Source organism: Pseudochaenichthys georgianus, chromosome 16 (genome assembly GCF_902827115.2).
Source record: "Pseudochaenichthys georgianus chromosome 16, fPseGeo1.2, whole genome shotgun sequence".
In the NCBI taxonomy this organism is placed as follows: domain Eukaryota; kingdom Metazoa; phylum Chordata; class Actinopteri; order Perciformes; family Channichthyidae; genus Pseudochaenichthys; species Pseudochaenichthys georgianus.
The window spans coordinates 19,265,438-19,282,883 of record NC_047518.2 but is presented as its reverse complement, the minus strand read 5'-3'; the positions used below and the strand labels follow the sequence as shown (position 1 = coordinate 19,282,883).

The window sequence follows — 17,446 nt, the reverse complement described above, 5'->3', positions numbered from 1 at the left end:
TTATTGTACTTGGCCCGAAGAATCTACGAAACAAATTATCTAAAGATATACTAACTATGGATGGCATTAATTTGGCCTCCAGTGAGACTTTAAGGAATCTTGGTGTTATATTTGATCAGGATTTATCCTTTAACGCCCACATAAAATCAATTTCAAGGACCGCCTACTTCCATCTACGTAACATTGCAAAAATCAGGCATATCTTGCCTTAAAACGATGCAGAGAAACTAGTCCATGCATTTGTTACTTCTAGGCTGGATTATTGTAACTCTTTATTATCAGGGAGTACCAAGAAGTCAGTCAAGTCGCTTCAGCTGATTCAAAATGCTGCGGCTCGTGTACTAACCAGAGTTAGGAAAAGGGACCACATTACTCCTGTTCTGGCTGCCTTACACTGGCTCCCTATAGAACACAGGATAGAATTTAAAATTCTTCTTCTCGCCTACAAAGCCCTTAATGGGCAGGCGCCATCTTACCTTAAATAACTCATTATACCCTACTGTCCTACTAGGGCATTGCGTTCCAAGAATGCAGGGTTGTTGGTTGTTCCTAGAATCTCTAAAAGTACAATGGGAGCCAGAGCCTTTTCTTATCAAGCTCCACATTTGTGGAATCAGCTTCCAGTTTGTGTTCGGGCGGCAGACACCCTATCCGTTTTTAAGAGTGCGCTTAAGACCTTCCTTTTTGATAAAGCTTATAGTTAGGGCTGATTAGATTCAGCCCCTAGTTTTGCTGATATAGGCTTAGTTTGTCGGGGGTCATCTTACTTCTTCCTTCTCTCTGTCTATACCTGTGTACACTCATGTTCCGATTAACCCAGCTTCCCCAAATGTCTTTCTTTTGGTGTCTATATACGCTGGGATCCGGAGTCATGGATGATCCTGCGGTCCTGTGTCCTGGATCGCGAGCGCTGGATCTTGAGTCGTGGCTGTGGTCCTGGATCATAAGTCCTGGATGGATATCCTCGTGGATTCATCTTCCTATTATACACACATGCATTTCCAAACATCTGGACTACCTATGTTGCAAATGTATTATCTTTTCAATTTACACACGGCATCTATTGCACGTCTGTCCGTCCTGGGAGATCGATCCCTCCTCTGTGGCTCTCCCTGAGGTTTCTCCCATTTTTCCCTTTAAACTGGGTTTTCTTTGGAAGTTTTTCCTTGTACGATGTGAGGGTCTAAGGACAGAGGGTGTCGTATTGTCATACTGATATTCTGTACACACTGTGAAGACCACTGAGACAAATGTAACATTTGTGATATTGGGCTATATAAATAAACATTGATTGATTGATTGATAAAAAGGCCTCAAGTGATATCGCTCTTGCTCAGATTTTTAAGATAAGTGTGAAAATGAAAAGAAAACGTATGCAGATAGAGGTAGAAAGAGGTGAGATGCACAGATCACTGTAGCACACCACTCATCTCTGCTTGAGGCTACCGCTTAAGATCATCTTACCACTTTTAATTGTTAACCTTGATATTTGTTCAAATCGTTGGTTTATTAATTGAATTGTGGGTAATGTGGGAAGCAATATACGACTTATTGGAATAGAAAAAGACAATATTTATGGTTTTATTTTTGATGCTTTATTTTTTTAAACCGTCCATCAAGAGTATTACAATGCTGTATGTAGAAATGCAATCCTAGTTTGGTGGAATACACTTAAAGAAAACAAAAAGCTCTATTGGTTTTCTGTTTGCCAGCCAAACAACTCACGTATGTCATACACCTTTACAAGAGCTCAACATATCATTTCACATAAGTAACGTTTCTATTCATCACTGAGATGCATAAGCCTCTATGTAAATCCTGGACAGCACCTTGTCATTGTTCAAATTAGAGCAATTCATTTGTTATTTTATTCAACCACTTCCATTTCCTCCTTTTTAATATGTAAGCATGACATTCATTATGCATGATTATATTTGCGTTTTATGAGAGCAGCGGAGGGTTCTATGAAACAGCAGGTCTGCATACAACATGCCGTTTTACTCTCCGTGAGTTAACCAATGTTCAGTTATTTGAGGTAGATAGATTTGAACTGAGGCTAAATAACGAGGCTACAAACATGTCATTTACAATATAACCATTTTTTTTATTTGAATATTTGCCCAACATTAAGGCAGTTTATGTCATGGAAGTTGAACTCAGTGCTTGTAATATTCACAATCACCAATGGAGGATAACGTATGGTTAAGTCTATTCTTCAGAGTTGGAACAGAGCACTTACTTGTAATCGAATGTGCAGGTTTAAGGCCATTAAAGGCTTGAGACTTTAATCTGCAATGTAACCAAAGGCAACCTCATAGAGCTTCTCTGTTTACAGTGATTTACCGATCAACTGTGTAGCTTATTTTAAATGTCTATGTAGTATTACAGTACCAGTCATTGTCTCAGGAGCACTGTTCATGATATCTTCTAAAAACGAAATATTGAGTTTCTGTAGCTGCTGGCATGTTATCTATATTTAGCACATACTGTCTGAGTCCTGTCTGAGTGACAGCTTGGGCAGAAAACACCTTTAGCCATACACCATTCAGCATTCAAGAGACGTGCATGATACAGACATTTTATTTCTCATCTCATTGACACAGTTGTTATGATAGAATATCAGCCTTGAAATGTGCCATTCGCTGGACTGTATTCATCACTCAAGGAGCAATCTGTGTTCTCTGAAACTGATGAGCCCCTCCCTCCAGAAAGGTCAAAGGTCAAGTATCAGGGACAGAACACACCCCAGGAGCTGGAAGGGATTCATTGTGTTGCTCAAGGACACTTCAGCTGAGTGCAAGCTTGTTGAGTCTGTGAGCACATGCCTGCCTACCAAGCTGATTGACAGTTCCCCAATCATGTCGCCACGCTTCCTTTTAATTGAACATTTACATATGACCTGTACGCTAAAGTGTACTCCTCTCACGTGGATGTTAAGTGATGGCTGTTATTGGCACGATGATAAGCAGATTTCAAGAACAACAATGAAAATAATTTATCTGAATAATATAATCCTTGTCATTCATGCATTGACCCACCCATCTGTGGCCTTATGATGACACAGTGATGACAATTCATCTTGCTCAGTCAGGCCCTACAAATATTCTGCTCGTGAAACGAGAACAAAATAAAGACGTTTTATTACGAAGCACACTCCCATGTGAATACACACTCATATGCGCTCATAGACACAGATGGATGCACAGATAAACACAATTACACACACACACACACACACACACACACACACACACACACACACACACACACACACACACACACACACACCTCCCATTTAATCTCCTGAGCTCCCAGAGTTCCTGGCCTTGGGCCATTAGAATGGGCTAACCAAGTACACAGGGAAAACGAGAGAGACGGTAAAAGGGAGGAGTGGAGGGACGCAATGAGTTGGGGGGGGGGTGAGAGAGTGGCAGGCAGAATGAAAAAAAAATTGAAAGTAGAAAAAACAGGACGGGGGGAGTAGGGCTGAGAAAAGGCGGGAGACGTGGAGTCGGTGAGAGGGAGGGCGCTTGTCTTTGGGAAATGGAAATCCTTTACAATCTAAAGTGGTTTCCTCTCCCTTCCTTCCTCCATCCTGTGCTCTGTACCCTCTCCCTCCCCTCCAGCTCCCACGCTGCTAACTAGAAAACTGTCAGTGTGTTTAACATTGAGCCCGCTACAAAGCTGAGGATTTTACAAAAGAAAACCTTTATTTCATTTCAGAGAACAAAGCAGAGGTTTTGCTTTCTTTGTTCACTGAAATGACAAGACATTATGAAAAGATTATTCTTAGGATAGGGTTGTTTTTAGGGCTAGCATTAACAACATATTTTTGGATATATTTACACACAGTATGATTCCAGAGACAACTTTTCAGGGAAAGGGCTTGAGGGGGTTTTCAAAGTGTTTGAATCATTACATCTCAGCACCCCACACCATTTAGATGAAATAAGACCTTCAGAGAAACTGGGATCATGAGCCTCACATGACAACAGCTGTGCACAAACAGATCGAACACTATCCCTGCAGACTGCAGAGGAAGAAGACTTCATTCATCTACCTGTCTCCTTGTCTCTCTCACTCTCTACCTTTCTCCCGCTGCAGAATCTTCCTGAAAAGCAGAGGCTGTGTGCTAAATCATCAGTTTCAACGGGACCCCCTTCCTTTTCTGTCAGCCCCGGGTTATTTTTACCCCCACCCTCCACCCTCCCATCCATCCCTCCCTTTCCCTGAGAACTCTCTGTGCCAATTTGTACTCTCTTAGTCACGCTAAGCACTTATCTTGTCCCTACTGAATGCCTCTGCAATCAAACCAACACTTATCGGGTTGTAAGGCATTCTAATGGCCGCCTGATAATGAAACTCCTTCATTGTGAGTTAACAACTGGCTGAGAGATGTATGAAGTCGACATCACAAGCAGTCGAATTGCTGATGAGGGCCACGGCCTAAAATCGCCTATGCTGCTTCAACTGCAGATGCTGCATTCTAAGCATTCTGTGCATTAAATAATAAGCATACATTTACAGCTACATGTATCAAGTTTGCATGTGTTAAATATGTATAAGGCCTTGTCTGGAGTATATCCAGAGTATAGTGCCAGAACCGGTGCCAAGGATACCCCTATTCACTTTCAAACACACACTGTCACAAACACAGGTTCACTGCTTTGACAGAAAAAACACAGAGATTTAAGATTGTATTTCTCTTATATAAAGGGACACTGTAGGTCTTTAGCAAATGTTTCCCATATCACTGTAGATCTACACAGGCACAACCAGCGTATTCTCTCCATGATTTGTTTACAATAGAAAAACATAGAATATAATCACTTTAAAGCATGCAGATGAAGGTTGGCTTTGGTTTATTTTATAAGCACCACATGGCCTTAGCAATTGCAATGTGCTCTTGAGGTAAAACAGATCATTTGCATTGGTAAATCATACTCAAACAAAGAAGCGTGAAGCCATAATTGGCAAACGTAATAATCATGAGCTGGACCACTGAGGTTGTATTGATTCAGGTTTTTAAACTCCATTTTAAGGAACAGCAGTGAAAAAAATTAATGAGTTGAGAAAGTGGAAGAAAACTGATAATTATCACTGGGTTTATAGAATATTCTCCCTTCCCCCTGTGATGTAATGATGTTAGGCATCTCAATACGCTTTCAGAGGATATTTGATCATTTAATGCCAAAGCAGGCGATGGAATCATCAAGTTTTTAAGATGTATACAACTAAAGTGAAAGATTTCTCAGAAGAAGAGTTCATGAAGTTTGTTGAGACAGGCAGGACTGCAATAATTGACAAAAAAAATAGTTTATCTTCGGTAATCAGAGCAGATGAAGTCTTGAATAGCATTAACATATTTTCCTTCGCTATCATCTAACTGGGTATCCCTTCACTCGTGCTATTGAAGCTGATGCTCTGATTACAGGGCATGTGTGCTGTTGTCCTAAACCCCTGTCAGTGTACCTTTGAGTACAGCCCCGGCAGATGAGCAGCAATCATGCTGAACACATGCTCTTGTGTGCCTCTTCAAAAACAGACGACTACAATCATATTGATTAGTGCTTTGTTCAGACCACTCCAACAATCAAGCAGACCCTCATCGGAAGACACTCGAGTGAGCCCCTTTCACCACAGAGACCATTTGAAACATATTGTGTGCTGTTCTCGGTTTTGATTTGGCCGATGACAACAATGCTAACATCTTGATTTCAAAAGCTGTTTAACTCTGAGTATCATTAGGGTGCAATCCTGAAATCATCATCATAGAGAAGTTAAACAAAATCAAGATACAGCAGATTACAGGATCACAGGGTTATTATGGCAGTCAATACCGGTGTGTGTATATACAATGCAACACACACCCTTTCCACATAGCTAGACACATACAGTACTGACTTTGTTCAACAGTACAAGGTATTATAAGACAACTAACTTTTTATTTGATGTCACACTTGCTGTGTTGAAACATTTAAGCCCATTGTAAAAGCCTATGGGCATTGATTAATTGGGGATGCCAACAATTATAAGAAAAAGGGAGTAATACCATAAAAAACACTCCCCAGGATGCACCAATGGGTCTACTGGTAAGTTCACATGTTAACATTTATTTTAAACTGATTTTTGGTTTTCCAGACTCAAATCTCATATTAGAATCTGCGCTGGTGAACAGAATACAAATGTGTACGGTAACTTCGAAAGGCTTGAGATAGCCAAAATGAATCAGGGCAATACAATCACTCACCTTTGCATTGATTGGTGTTCTTGTCCAGGATGGCCTTCGTTGATACAATCTTACCATATCTGTAAAAACAACAATGACATATTCTGATTAGTTGTTGTAAAAGTTTTGCTATTTTTAACATCTCGTTAAATAAATGGGTGAGTTTTGTATGAAATCTCAGTCTGACATATTTTAATTTATTCATCCACTAATTGGGTCCAGAAATATTCAAACAACTTGATTGCAATGATTCTGTTATAAAGCCATGCATGGTCCCCAGAGGACGAATCTTTATCGCCTGTCTTTTTACCTAGCGCCACCATGAGGTTCACATTTTGCCTTGACAAGCATTGGATGAATTGACATGAACTTTAGCAGAGACATCATTTTCACCACAGGAGGAAAGAGAATCATGTTAACTTGTCATCCAGACTGAGGACTGAACGTCGAAGCAAAAGGAATTGACATGCAAATAATAGAAGCTTTGCAGCATTCAAATGTTTACTTTAAAACGTCAAAATGTCAGGTCAGCACTTTTTTGACCAAACTTCTGCAGAATTATTAACATTCCCATCTGCCTCAGATTGGTTTTGTTTTAAGTGCTTGTTATAACATGTTAGCATGCTTACATTCCAAACCAAGACATGCAATGTGGGAATATTCTTGCTTACATCAGAGTGTGTGCATTGTGTGTGTTGCCAAGCTTGCCATAGAATCTAGCCAAAAGCACCACTGTGCAAAAGTAGAACACAGTAGTTTCTAAATTCAAGAAAAGCTACCTCCTCTGAGAGAATACTTTTTTTTTTTACTTTGAATCCAAGAGGATCAAATAAAATATAAAAACAATTTCTCAGACTCCACCTTATCACAGTTACATTTTTTTATCTATGCTTCCATCTATCCATTCAGTCCTTCTCTATTTCAAATCCCCCCAAAGCCCTCAGAACACAGACAGCAATGTCTCATAAATGATGACTATAACAAGACATATGTGAGGCAGCCAACCCTGCCTGGAGGGCCTATCGGAGAGAGACATACAACCTCCATTCCTCTCAATCTGCTCTGCCAACTCTAACGTCTGTCCGTTCCACTACCTTCCTCTGCTTCTTAAGTTTGACACCTCTGCCTCTCTCGTTGTCTTCTTCCCTTAATCCCCTTCCATCCCACTTCCATTCTCCAGCTCTGTGTTCCCAGAGAGAAGTTAATAATGTTTCTTATCAGCCCAGTCTTTCAGTCTTCCTGGAAAGAGAGGGGAGAAAAAACTGAGAAGGTATGAAGAGAGAGGAAAAAAGAGACAGAGAGAAGAGGGGGGGGGAGTCTGAGATGGAATGCTTGGTTTGCTGAGATCAGCCTGGATCACTGCATAGCTCTGTGGATGAGACTCTTTAATTAATGTTTTTACACTGCTGCACAATGACTGACTGGCTGGCCGAGAGACTATCACACAGATTGACAGACTGACAAGCTGGCTGACTGGCTAGCGGACCGGAGTCAGGTGAGGGATGGAAGCATATTTCCTAATCCCTTCTAGAGAAAAAGAGAGAACAACCAGTCAAAGAGAAATCAGGAGAAGATGCAGTAGGGGAGGTTACTTGCCGAGAGGATGAATACAATGAGGGGGGGGGGGGGGGGAGAGAGAGACTGGGAGGAATGAGAAATAGATGAGGAGAGGGAGAGCAGTCAGTCAAAAGATAAAAAGAGACACTGAAGGCAAGGAGGAAGCGAGGTAGTCAGGAGCGATAGGGAGATAGTAAGAGGTGTTTAATAAAGAAGAGATCATTTAGTTGTCACCATCAGGAGAGACTGTCAGGGAGAAGAAGAGAACAGAGACTCGCTCGCCTGCCAGCTTCACATCAAACTCTATTGGGACAGGAGGCTTTGGAAATAAAGACAGACAAAAGGCTTTTAAAGACTGTTATCACACATAACGCGTCAGCTGAGCGCCTTATGATCTTAAAATTGTTAGAGGGAAAACCAATGCTGATTGTGTCAGAAAACAACGTTCAATTTTAACACCTTTTCCTGCAATTTGAGATATTTTTCAATCATTCTGAAAGCCTCAAATCAAAACCTTGCTTTGGTTTGATTCTTGCAAAGTCATGGCTGGGGTTAAACAAGGTATTTGCCCTGCAGATTGGGGAGTAATTCAACTGTTGCAGAAGAAGAAAAACACTGAAAAAACAAGGCAGGCCTTACCGCCCACAAACATACGCAAAGACACACACATGTGGACGCACACGCGAGGCAATGCATCAGATCAAAAACACTAAGGCGGTAATCACACACATTACACACACCATCTGGCAATACCCAGCTCTTTGTTGACTTCTGCCTCGGTGTGATGCAAACTTCAAGTGTGTGTGTGTGTGTGTGTGTGTGTGTGTGTGTGTGTGTGCGTGCGTGCGTGCGTGCGTGCGTGCGTGCGTGCGTGCGTGCGTGCGTGCGTGTGTGTGTGTGTGTGTGTGTGTGTGTGTGTGTGTGTGTGTGTGTGTGTGTGTGTGTGTGCCCGGTGACTGCGGTGAATGAGTATGAATGCATGAAAAAGATCTCATGCACCATCAGTGTTTTGGCAGGTTGTTTTCCCGGCAGAAAAGTGAAACATTTCCAGACGGTTAGTGCAAATAGAGAGAGAGAAAGAGAAAAAGAGAGAGGAACCTGGCCTGATACATTAGTAATCTTGAAAAAAAGATGTTGCCGTTGTCACAAAATGGATATCCAATGCTTCCAAGTTGCTGTGTTTGTTTGTGTGTCATCATGTGAGATCAATGTGTGACGTCAATGTATAGATCCAGCTGTTTCTTCTCCAGTTACAGCTGGAGTGAAACAGAGAGGAAAGAGGGATGACACCATGGCCTTGGGGAAATGTCAAATTACAACAACACTGCACCATCCAAAATGGTGGCCTTTGTTTCTGAGATAAAATGACATTTTATCCAGACAGCTGCAGCAATCTGCTACTGCGATGAAGAAATGGAAAAAGTATTGATAATAGATCAGATGATGAAGTGAGGATGTAGAGCGGAGCATGGAATCAGAGGAGAGGGAAAGTTCAGAATGTCCTGTTCCGTTTAAAAGTCCCAACAGGAATGATTGATTCCAGCAAAAGATGGGGTTACGCGAAATAACATGGACTTGTGCTTGACCCAACGGCAGGGACACAGGAGACACAACTCAAATACTTAAAAAAGAAATGCTACAATAATGGTAATGCTACGAGTGTTTTTTTAATCCATTACTCTCCATTGTGAAATAAACAGTAAGTTAATAAGGGCTGAGTATGTCATTTGTTTCTAATAGATATAAATCATGACTTGTGTGAAGCAACATTGGAGCAGCTTTCCAACATGCTTGACAAATTGATAGAAACCACAGCTACATCTGTAGTTCCGTAAACTCACTTTTTTTCTTCTGTGATTTATGAAAATGTTTGTATAAACAGAATGACATGGGACTTGCAGGTCTGCTATGTTATTCCCATGTTATTCCCATCCTTTAACAGTTCCATCAGTATGACATCACTTTTACTCCCAATCCAGATTCCCTGTGCTTATACCCCAAGATTTTACACTTTTCCTACACTGCTGGTATTTTAGAAATTCAGAGAGAAAACCATATGTGTTCATCTTTAGACAACCCTGCTGAAGGATTTACTTTCTGCTTTAAAGTTGTTTTTTATATCATAAAGTACTCACCCAGGAGTAGCTCTCTATTGCGTTTGGCTTCATAGCACTGCTACAAAGCCAGCAGTACTTTCCCAGAGAAGAGCTTTCAAGACAAGCTAGGTGTCTTTTTCAACAAATGGAAAGTCCTTAGATTCTTTGCCAAAACTCATCTTTAGATTTGTTTTTTTTCGCCTTCCAAGATATGCAATGCAAAAAGAACAGTAAGACCTCTGAAATTGACAGTATTTTCCAGACTGTCAGGATTCAAGGAAGAATGTCAATGTGAAAGTCAGTGCGCCAGATTCTGGCAGGCAGGACACTTTCTGTATGCACCCTGGTTGTGTGCTTAATGTGTGTTTGTGAAGTGTTAATGACAGTCCTCAGAGGGCCCCCAAAGCGTCAGATCTGTGTTTTCATTTCCTTGTGGAGCCCAGTCAGCCTATGGATGCTCACCGTTTGATGTCTACTGAACCACAGTTGCGACACACAAACACTTGCATCATTCCTACATCTCTCCAGGATGCCTGTGAGTGTATACATAATGTATACGTGCATGTTCTGTTTGTTTGTAAGCTGGGTGCTTTCTGTCAAAGGCTGTGTATGTGTGTGAGTGTTTGAGTGTGTGTGTGTGTGTGTGTGTGTGTGTGTGTGTGTGTGTGTGTGTGTGTGTGTGTGTGTGTGTGTGTGTGTGTGTGTGTGTGTGTGTGTGTGTGTGTGTGTGTGTGTGTGTGTGTGTGTGTGTGTGTGTGTGTGTGTGTGTGTGTGTGTGTGTGTGTGTGTGTGTGTGTGTGTGTGTGTGTGTGTGTGTGTGTGTGTGTGTGTGTGTGTGTGTGTGTGTGTGTGTGTGTGTGTGTGTGCGCGTGTGTGTGTGTTTGAACATACACGCAGGTTGGTCTCTGTGTGTGGTATCCAGTAATTGGGGATCCGATGCAGCTGTCTTGTCTCTAACACTTCCCTCATGTTTCCCCTTCTCTGCCAGTTAGACTCAGACGAGCACAGAGGGAGACCGAGGGAGTGCAGTGCTTCAGAAGTCTTCCAATTCATTATCCATATGTTGTTTGAAATGTGCGAGCCCTATAAAGAAATAACGTTTTTGGAATGTTTCATGAAAGGCTATGAGCTGTGAATTGAGAAGATAGCTCGACATGCTATCTTCTAAAAGAGCTTTCAATTAAGTTTAAATATGTAGCTGCAAGGCACTGTGGTAGGGTGGTGCATCCTTTGGGTGGTTTGTAATAGAGTAGTTACAGAGGAGTCTCGTTATACTTAATTAAGTATAAAAAAACTATTATGAGCCCAAATGTGAAGTGATCATAAGGTATTAAAATACAATAGAGCAGGGGTGTCAAATTCAAGGCCCGTGGGCCAAATCCATCCCCCGACTTAATTCTATTTGGCCCGCAAGAGCTTGCAAAAAATATCATATGTTTATTATACAGTTTCATGCCACTTTACAGAAGCACGATGTCCATAAACTACATGTCCCACAATGCATCTCATTTTGTGACATGCACTGAAGGGACTTGCAATTATTTGAAATTATTTGTCCTAGACTCTCAGACGTAGTTAATTATGAATCATTATGAAATGATTACCCTATTCGATAATAATCCAATGCAAAGGCAATAATGTAATATAAAACATTATACATTATATATATATATATTTATTTAGTCTTAAAGCTACAACCGACCCTTTGAGTGCAACCTTAATGCTGATGTGGCCCGCGATGAAATTGAGTTTGACACCCCTGCAATAGAGGGTAAATTGAGTTTAAATTAGTCTTATCTCCACATCGCTGGACTTGTATATTCAGAGAGCTGTAGCATTTTGAATCCTAAATATAATATTTCTATCAATGCAATTAGAGTTAAATTATGCATGAATGTTGGTTGGCAAAAGAAAGACATGACTGTTAAACCATGAGAAACGCGTTTTGTTAGAAAATAAGCTGGTATGATCACATCAGAAGGCAACAGTTTTTATAGTTTAGTGTAGCAAATATATTTTTACTTCATGTTACTTCACAATTTTATCCAATTTTGGAAGTAAATTGTCATAATTAGGATAATAATTATTTAGTCATGATGACCAGGGAAAGTAATGTTTCAGTTTATCCCTTATATTTGTGCCAAATTTGAAGAAATTACCTCCTGAGATATCACGTTGACGAGAATGGGACACCTTACATTTTTTTCATTACGTACCAGCACCAGTGATTTAGTCCAAAACATACTGTATCTATATACAAAATCATTCATATCCAAAAACTGTTAAATAAGTGTGTTTTAGGGAATGTATATATATTTAAAGGGTTCAGGTTTCACATCTATCAGATGCCACCAAAGTGTGGATGTTACGACTGGGGCACACAGGAAAATGATAGGACCCAAATGCACGACTCCAGACAAAAAGATGGTTCAAAAAAGGAATTTACTTAAGGTGATTTGCAAGGCATTACAAACACTGTTGGTAAACAAGGACTCCAAAAAATGACTTTACTAAATACTAACTTAAACTCACTTTAGAAAAGATATCAACTGGCTGACAAATAACAAGGCTCGAAACGATCTGGCACTTGGCACAGAGAAAACACAGATTAAATACACACACAAGGGGCTCTACAGGTGCAAACAATAAGGGTGGGGCAGTTAATCAGGTCAGTGAACACACAGGGGCCGTTTCTCAATTTCGAGTAAAGCTGCTCCAGAGCCACTATTTCAAGCATACTACGTCATCGAGTGGCGCCGAATCACTGATGAAATGCCCAGCATATATGCTAACAAGCAAGTCTCCTCGACATTGAGAAACGGCCATGGTATTGGGTAGGAGTCGAACTACCTGAAAGGAGAGAGGAGATTACCAAAGTAAAACAGGAAATGACAGACAACAAAAAGGGTTAGCAGACGCGGACTTGACAATATTATCTAAACCGAGAAATAATACTAATACAAATAAACAAGGATAAAAAACTAACAAATCTGACGAGACACAACAGTGGAGCACATTGCAAAGCATGTCAAGTTTACATGAGCCATTCTGCGGGTTTTAGAGGAAGATTTACTTTTGTTCTTACGCTGAGGATTAAAGACAGATTGTGAAGTTATTGAGGGTTTTATATTCATCTTTAGTGGTTAAATATAGTCTGTCCTCATTCAACCTCTCCATTAGATAGATGGATCAATAGATTGATGGATAGATGGATAGATAGATAGATGGATATATAAATAGATGGATAGATGGATAGATAGATAGATGGATATATAAATAGATGGATAGATGGATAGATAGATAGATGGATATATAAATAGATGGATAGATGGATAGATAGATGGACGGACGGACGGACGGACGGACAGACAGACAGAGAGACAGACAGACAGACAGACAGAGAGACAGAGAGACAGACAGACAGACAGACAGACAGACAGACAGATAGATTGATTGATAGATAGATAGATACATAGATAGATAGACAGACAGACAGATAGATAGAGAGATAGGCCTGATAAATCAGTGGTTAGGGTGAGAGAGAGAGACAACAAGTGTGTGTTAAAGCGGGTGAGCGAGAGAGAAATTGCCCTTGTGCTCCGCTTTAGATTCTGCTCACGTTCTGCTCTGTCCCCAGACGTTCAAAGTGTGTCCATAGTTTTGGCGACCGGGGGAGTGATTGGAAATGTCAGCTGACAACAGCACTTTTCACTGACACTCTGAGAACTGGCACAGAGACAGAGAGAGAGGGACAGAGGGGTGAGGGGTGGAGGGAAGGGGCATAGAGAGAGAGAGAGAGAGAGAGAGAGAGAGAGAGAGAGAGAGAGAGAGAGAGAGAGAGAGAGAGAGGAGGGAGGGAGGGAGGGAGGAAATGAGGAGGACAGAATAGGAAGGGAGAGGATGGTGCTGGTGGGCGGAAAAAAAAGCCACGCTTGGTAACAATAAGTATGAGGATGACATTGAGTTTAAAAAGTGTGTGTGTATGAGTGTGTGTCAGTGTTAAGGGACTGTCCTTCTGTTATTCATTGTAAATGTGTGCATGAATGAGATGCCGGTGTGTGTGTTTGTGCACGTTTGGGTGCATGTCATGTAAGTGAGTGACAGGAAACTGCCATCCAGTCGGTTTTTGAAAGCTGGAGAGAGTTGGAAAGTCCAGGCAAAGACCGCTGGCCAACACAAAGACCCCCCCCCCCCCCCCCTCCTCAACTGACCTTTCCTAAATGTTACTGGCCACTTGGCACACTGACTGGGCCTCTAATGAAACTTTTATTGGCCCCCATTTTTCACCCTGTTTCTCCAGAACGCCTGCAGGGCAAAGCTGAAATACAACAGGCTTGAACTGCAGCTGACACGCAGAAGGGCAAGTTATGGAGTGTGTGTGTGCGTGCGTGCGCATGTGCGTGCGTGCGCATGTGCGTGCGTGCGTGTGTGTGTGTAGGTGTGTGTGTGTATAGTCTTCACATTTAGTTTTATCCACCTTTTTCCAATATCAATTACATCAATTATAAATGTTGATGAGACCATTTGTAGCCGTTACCAGCAGAATATTTAGAGCAATATATCATTCTTCAATTACATGTGATAGCATCAGGTAATAGCTGGAGGCAAACAAGACCCTCTCTGGAAAAAGCTGGTTTATTGTTTGCATTACATTCTGCTCTGTTTGTCCACACAGGGACAATTGGGAATTAAATGTGCTGGATCGACTTTAAACACCAAGGATGAGAAGTGCCTAACAGTTACTGCAGGATTCCTACACCATTCAACATTGTATTATCAGGACGCACAGATACGCTTCGCTATATTGCTGTGAGGAGAATATTCTAGGTTCATTTCAGCAGGTTAGTTTTAAACTCTGTGTCCTGCTCACACCCTTAAAACTGATCTCTGAGCTGTGACTAGTAATGAGAGGTTTAAATATTTTGGTATCACAGCTTTCATTACTTTCGATCTAATTTGATTAAGTTGTCTGTGTGCTGTGTTCTGTTTATGTTTGTATGTTTCATGTGGAACCTACTTGAGCAGGTCTCCCTTGAAAAAGTGATCAATGATCTCAATGGGATACACCTGGGTAAATAAAGGTTTGAAATGAAATGAAATGAAATAAAGGCAGTGTGGCATATTATGTCATGAGAGCAGGGTACAAAAGAAAAGATGAATACAATAATGTACACACAAAGGCAGACGTTAGCACACATATGCCCAACTTGCACAGAATACTGTGAATACTTATTACTGAATATTTATCAGTATTTTGCAATACTTCAAGAATAAAAACGTAAAGTAAATTGGTACCCTCTGGCTTTCTGCTATGTTATTCCTGAGAGATTTTAGGGAAATCAATGTTTGAAGTTTTGAATCGATACAAAATTGTACAAGATTATTGAAGGAGCATACATTTATTTTGTTCCCCAACCTTACTAGGGCATTTTCATCTTATTTAGGTTCCCCGCCCTCATCATTCTTAAACAAACAATTTAGAGCAAATTCAAATATAATCCATCCACTTAAGCACAATGTTTTTAAACTGCACTAACAATCTATCTGCACACAGGTTATGCCTAAATGTTTTATTCAAACTCAATTTTAAAAGTCATACCACAGTGTTTTTGTGACATGCTGTTTCCAAGGTGAACTTTCAATCTCAATGTTTATGGAGCAGTGGGACATTCACAGCACAAACTGAGTATGACAATCACTGCTGCCAGGGTTATAATAAATATTTATAAATAATAAATATATGCCTTAATCAGCTTCATTACCAATCATGCAGATCTGTTTTACTGGTATCCCTATGTAGCATTAACTACATGCAATTACATTTCTATTCAGCCAATTTAATGTTACTTCCATTTAATAGAAGGAGTGGATAGGCCTGCCATGCCGTAAAACATGTTCATGTCTTTTAACAAGAAATGTCCCAAAGCATTAGCAGACATTTTAAAGATTAAGGGGTTTTCATTTTCTGCAAATGGATGTATGTGTCTGTCCTTGTGCAGTTCTGTGTGTGTGTGTGTGTGTGTGTGTGTGTGCGTGCGTGCGTGCGTGCGTGCGTGCGTGCGTGCGTGCGTGCGTGCGTGCGTGCGTGCGTGCGTGCGTGCGTGCGTGCGTGCGTGTGTGTGTGTGTGTGTGTGTGTGTGTGTGTGTGTGTGTGTGTGTGTGTGTGTGTGTGTGTGTGTGTGTGTGTGTGTGTGTGTGTGTGTGTGTGTGTGTGTGTGACCCAGTGCCAAAGAGAGCGGATGGGTTAGGCCCAGCTGTGTTGTGTTTTTTCCTCTGAGGAAGCACAGGGGGGTGGGCAGAGAGGTCAAGAGCAAACTGTTGATACTCATTATAAACTGCTGTTGGAGTCACGCACAACTAATTACCACAAGCTGAAGTGAACGGAGCAGGAACGAAAAGGAGCTGAAGGATGCATGTGCAGAGCAGGACAGGGTCACATGAAGTTGAAGAGAAAGAAAAGACTAGAACTCACGGCTGGCAGAGTTTGATGAGGTCCTGGTCCGTGGTGGCAGGAGGCAGGCCTCGGATGTACAGGTTGGTCTTACTGAGTTGCTCCATTAGCCCACCTCCATGACATCCTCCATGACCTCCTCCTCCTGTCATGCCAGGGCTGGGCGGAGCCATGGGCTGCGGGGGAGGAGCATAGGACTGCTGTAGAGACAGAGAAAAAATTGAGGAAAAGGGCACTTCAGGTCAATGTATATTTTCACATTTCAATGCCAAAATAATCACCAATTTAATAATTCCCCACTTGTCACATCATCTTCCTGAACTTCCTACGGCAAATCCCAAACCAATATCTTTGATTCAACAGGAAGCAAATCTCATTAAGGAAGCAGGATGTGGATGATTAGTAGTGTTTATTATGATCATGGTACTGAGTGTTACTTTGGGTGCTTGTATCAATAACGCTGACAGGCTGTGCTGAATCTTAGCACACATTTCTCCACTTTTCATTTGTATCAAGCCATTTGCGGCTTTATTAAATAGAAAGAGCTTTACAAAGAGTTGCTGGACAGATGGCTTTGAGCGTGTGTCCTGTCAGTGGTGAGTGTATTTGAAGTTGCATCAGCTATCTTGACAGGTCTTTACGTCTAAAGATGAATCTTAAAATTGAATCTTTTAACTTATTCTCCAATGCAAACAGAATTGGACACATTTGTTTTGATACCATTGATCTTTCTACTTCAAGGTACTGTAACATATTTCTTAAAGTTTACAATACTGCTCAAAGGGTCAGTGTGAAGGATTGAGGGGCATCTAGCTTTGCAGTTGCCGATTGGAACCAGCTAAAAAGCCCTCTGCTAACCCTTCCCCTTACAAGACTATGCTAATAACCCAGGAGTGCAAAACCAAGGTAAGGGACCTTACCCTCGCTCAAATGCCATCACACTCATTTAGAAGCACTGACATTCAGGGGGATACTAGCATTACTGCAGTTTAACAAGAGCAAGACTTCAGTGACAATGAAAACATGAAAAAGAGCTAGTGTTTGGTTTGCAGTTCTGAAAAGTGTAAAGTAAAAACATAGTGTCGCAACATAGCAGTATCCATGCAATAAACC

General features: G+C 41.2%; 1 protein-coding gene across 3 annotated transcripts in view; it reads right to left on the bottom strand.

Moving 5' to 3' along the window:
- LOC117460832 (RNA-binding motif, single-stranded-interacting protein 3-like) overlaps positions 1-17,446 on the bottom strand; it is a 154,736-nt gene that overhangs the window by 91,768 nt on the left and 45,522 nt on the right. For all 3 annotated transcript variants that reach the window (XM_034102421.2, XM_034102418.2, XM_034102419.2), the window contains exons 2-3: positions 16,355-16,533; positions 6,251-6,309 (exon numbers count right to left, since the gene is read on the bottom strand). In XM_034102421.2, coding sequence (XP_033958312.1) covers positions 6,251-6,309; positions 16,355-16,506 — 211 coding nt within the window. In that variant the 5' untranslated portion in view covers positions 16,507-16,533. The remainder of the gene's footprint in view (positions 1-6,250; positions 6,310-16,354; positions 16,534-17,446) is intronic.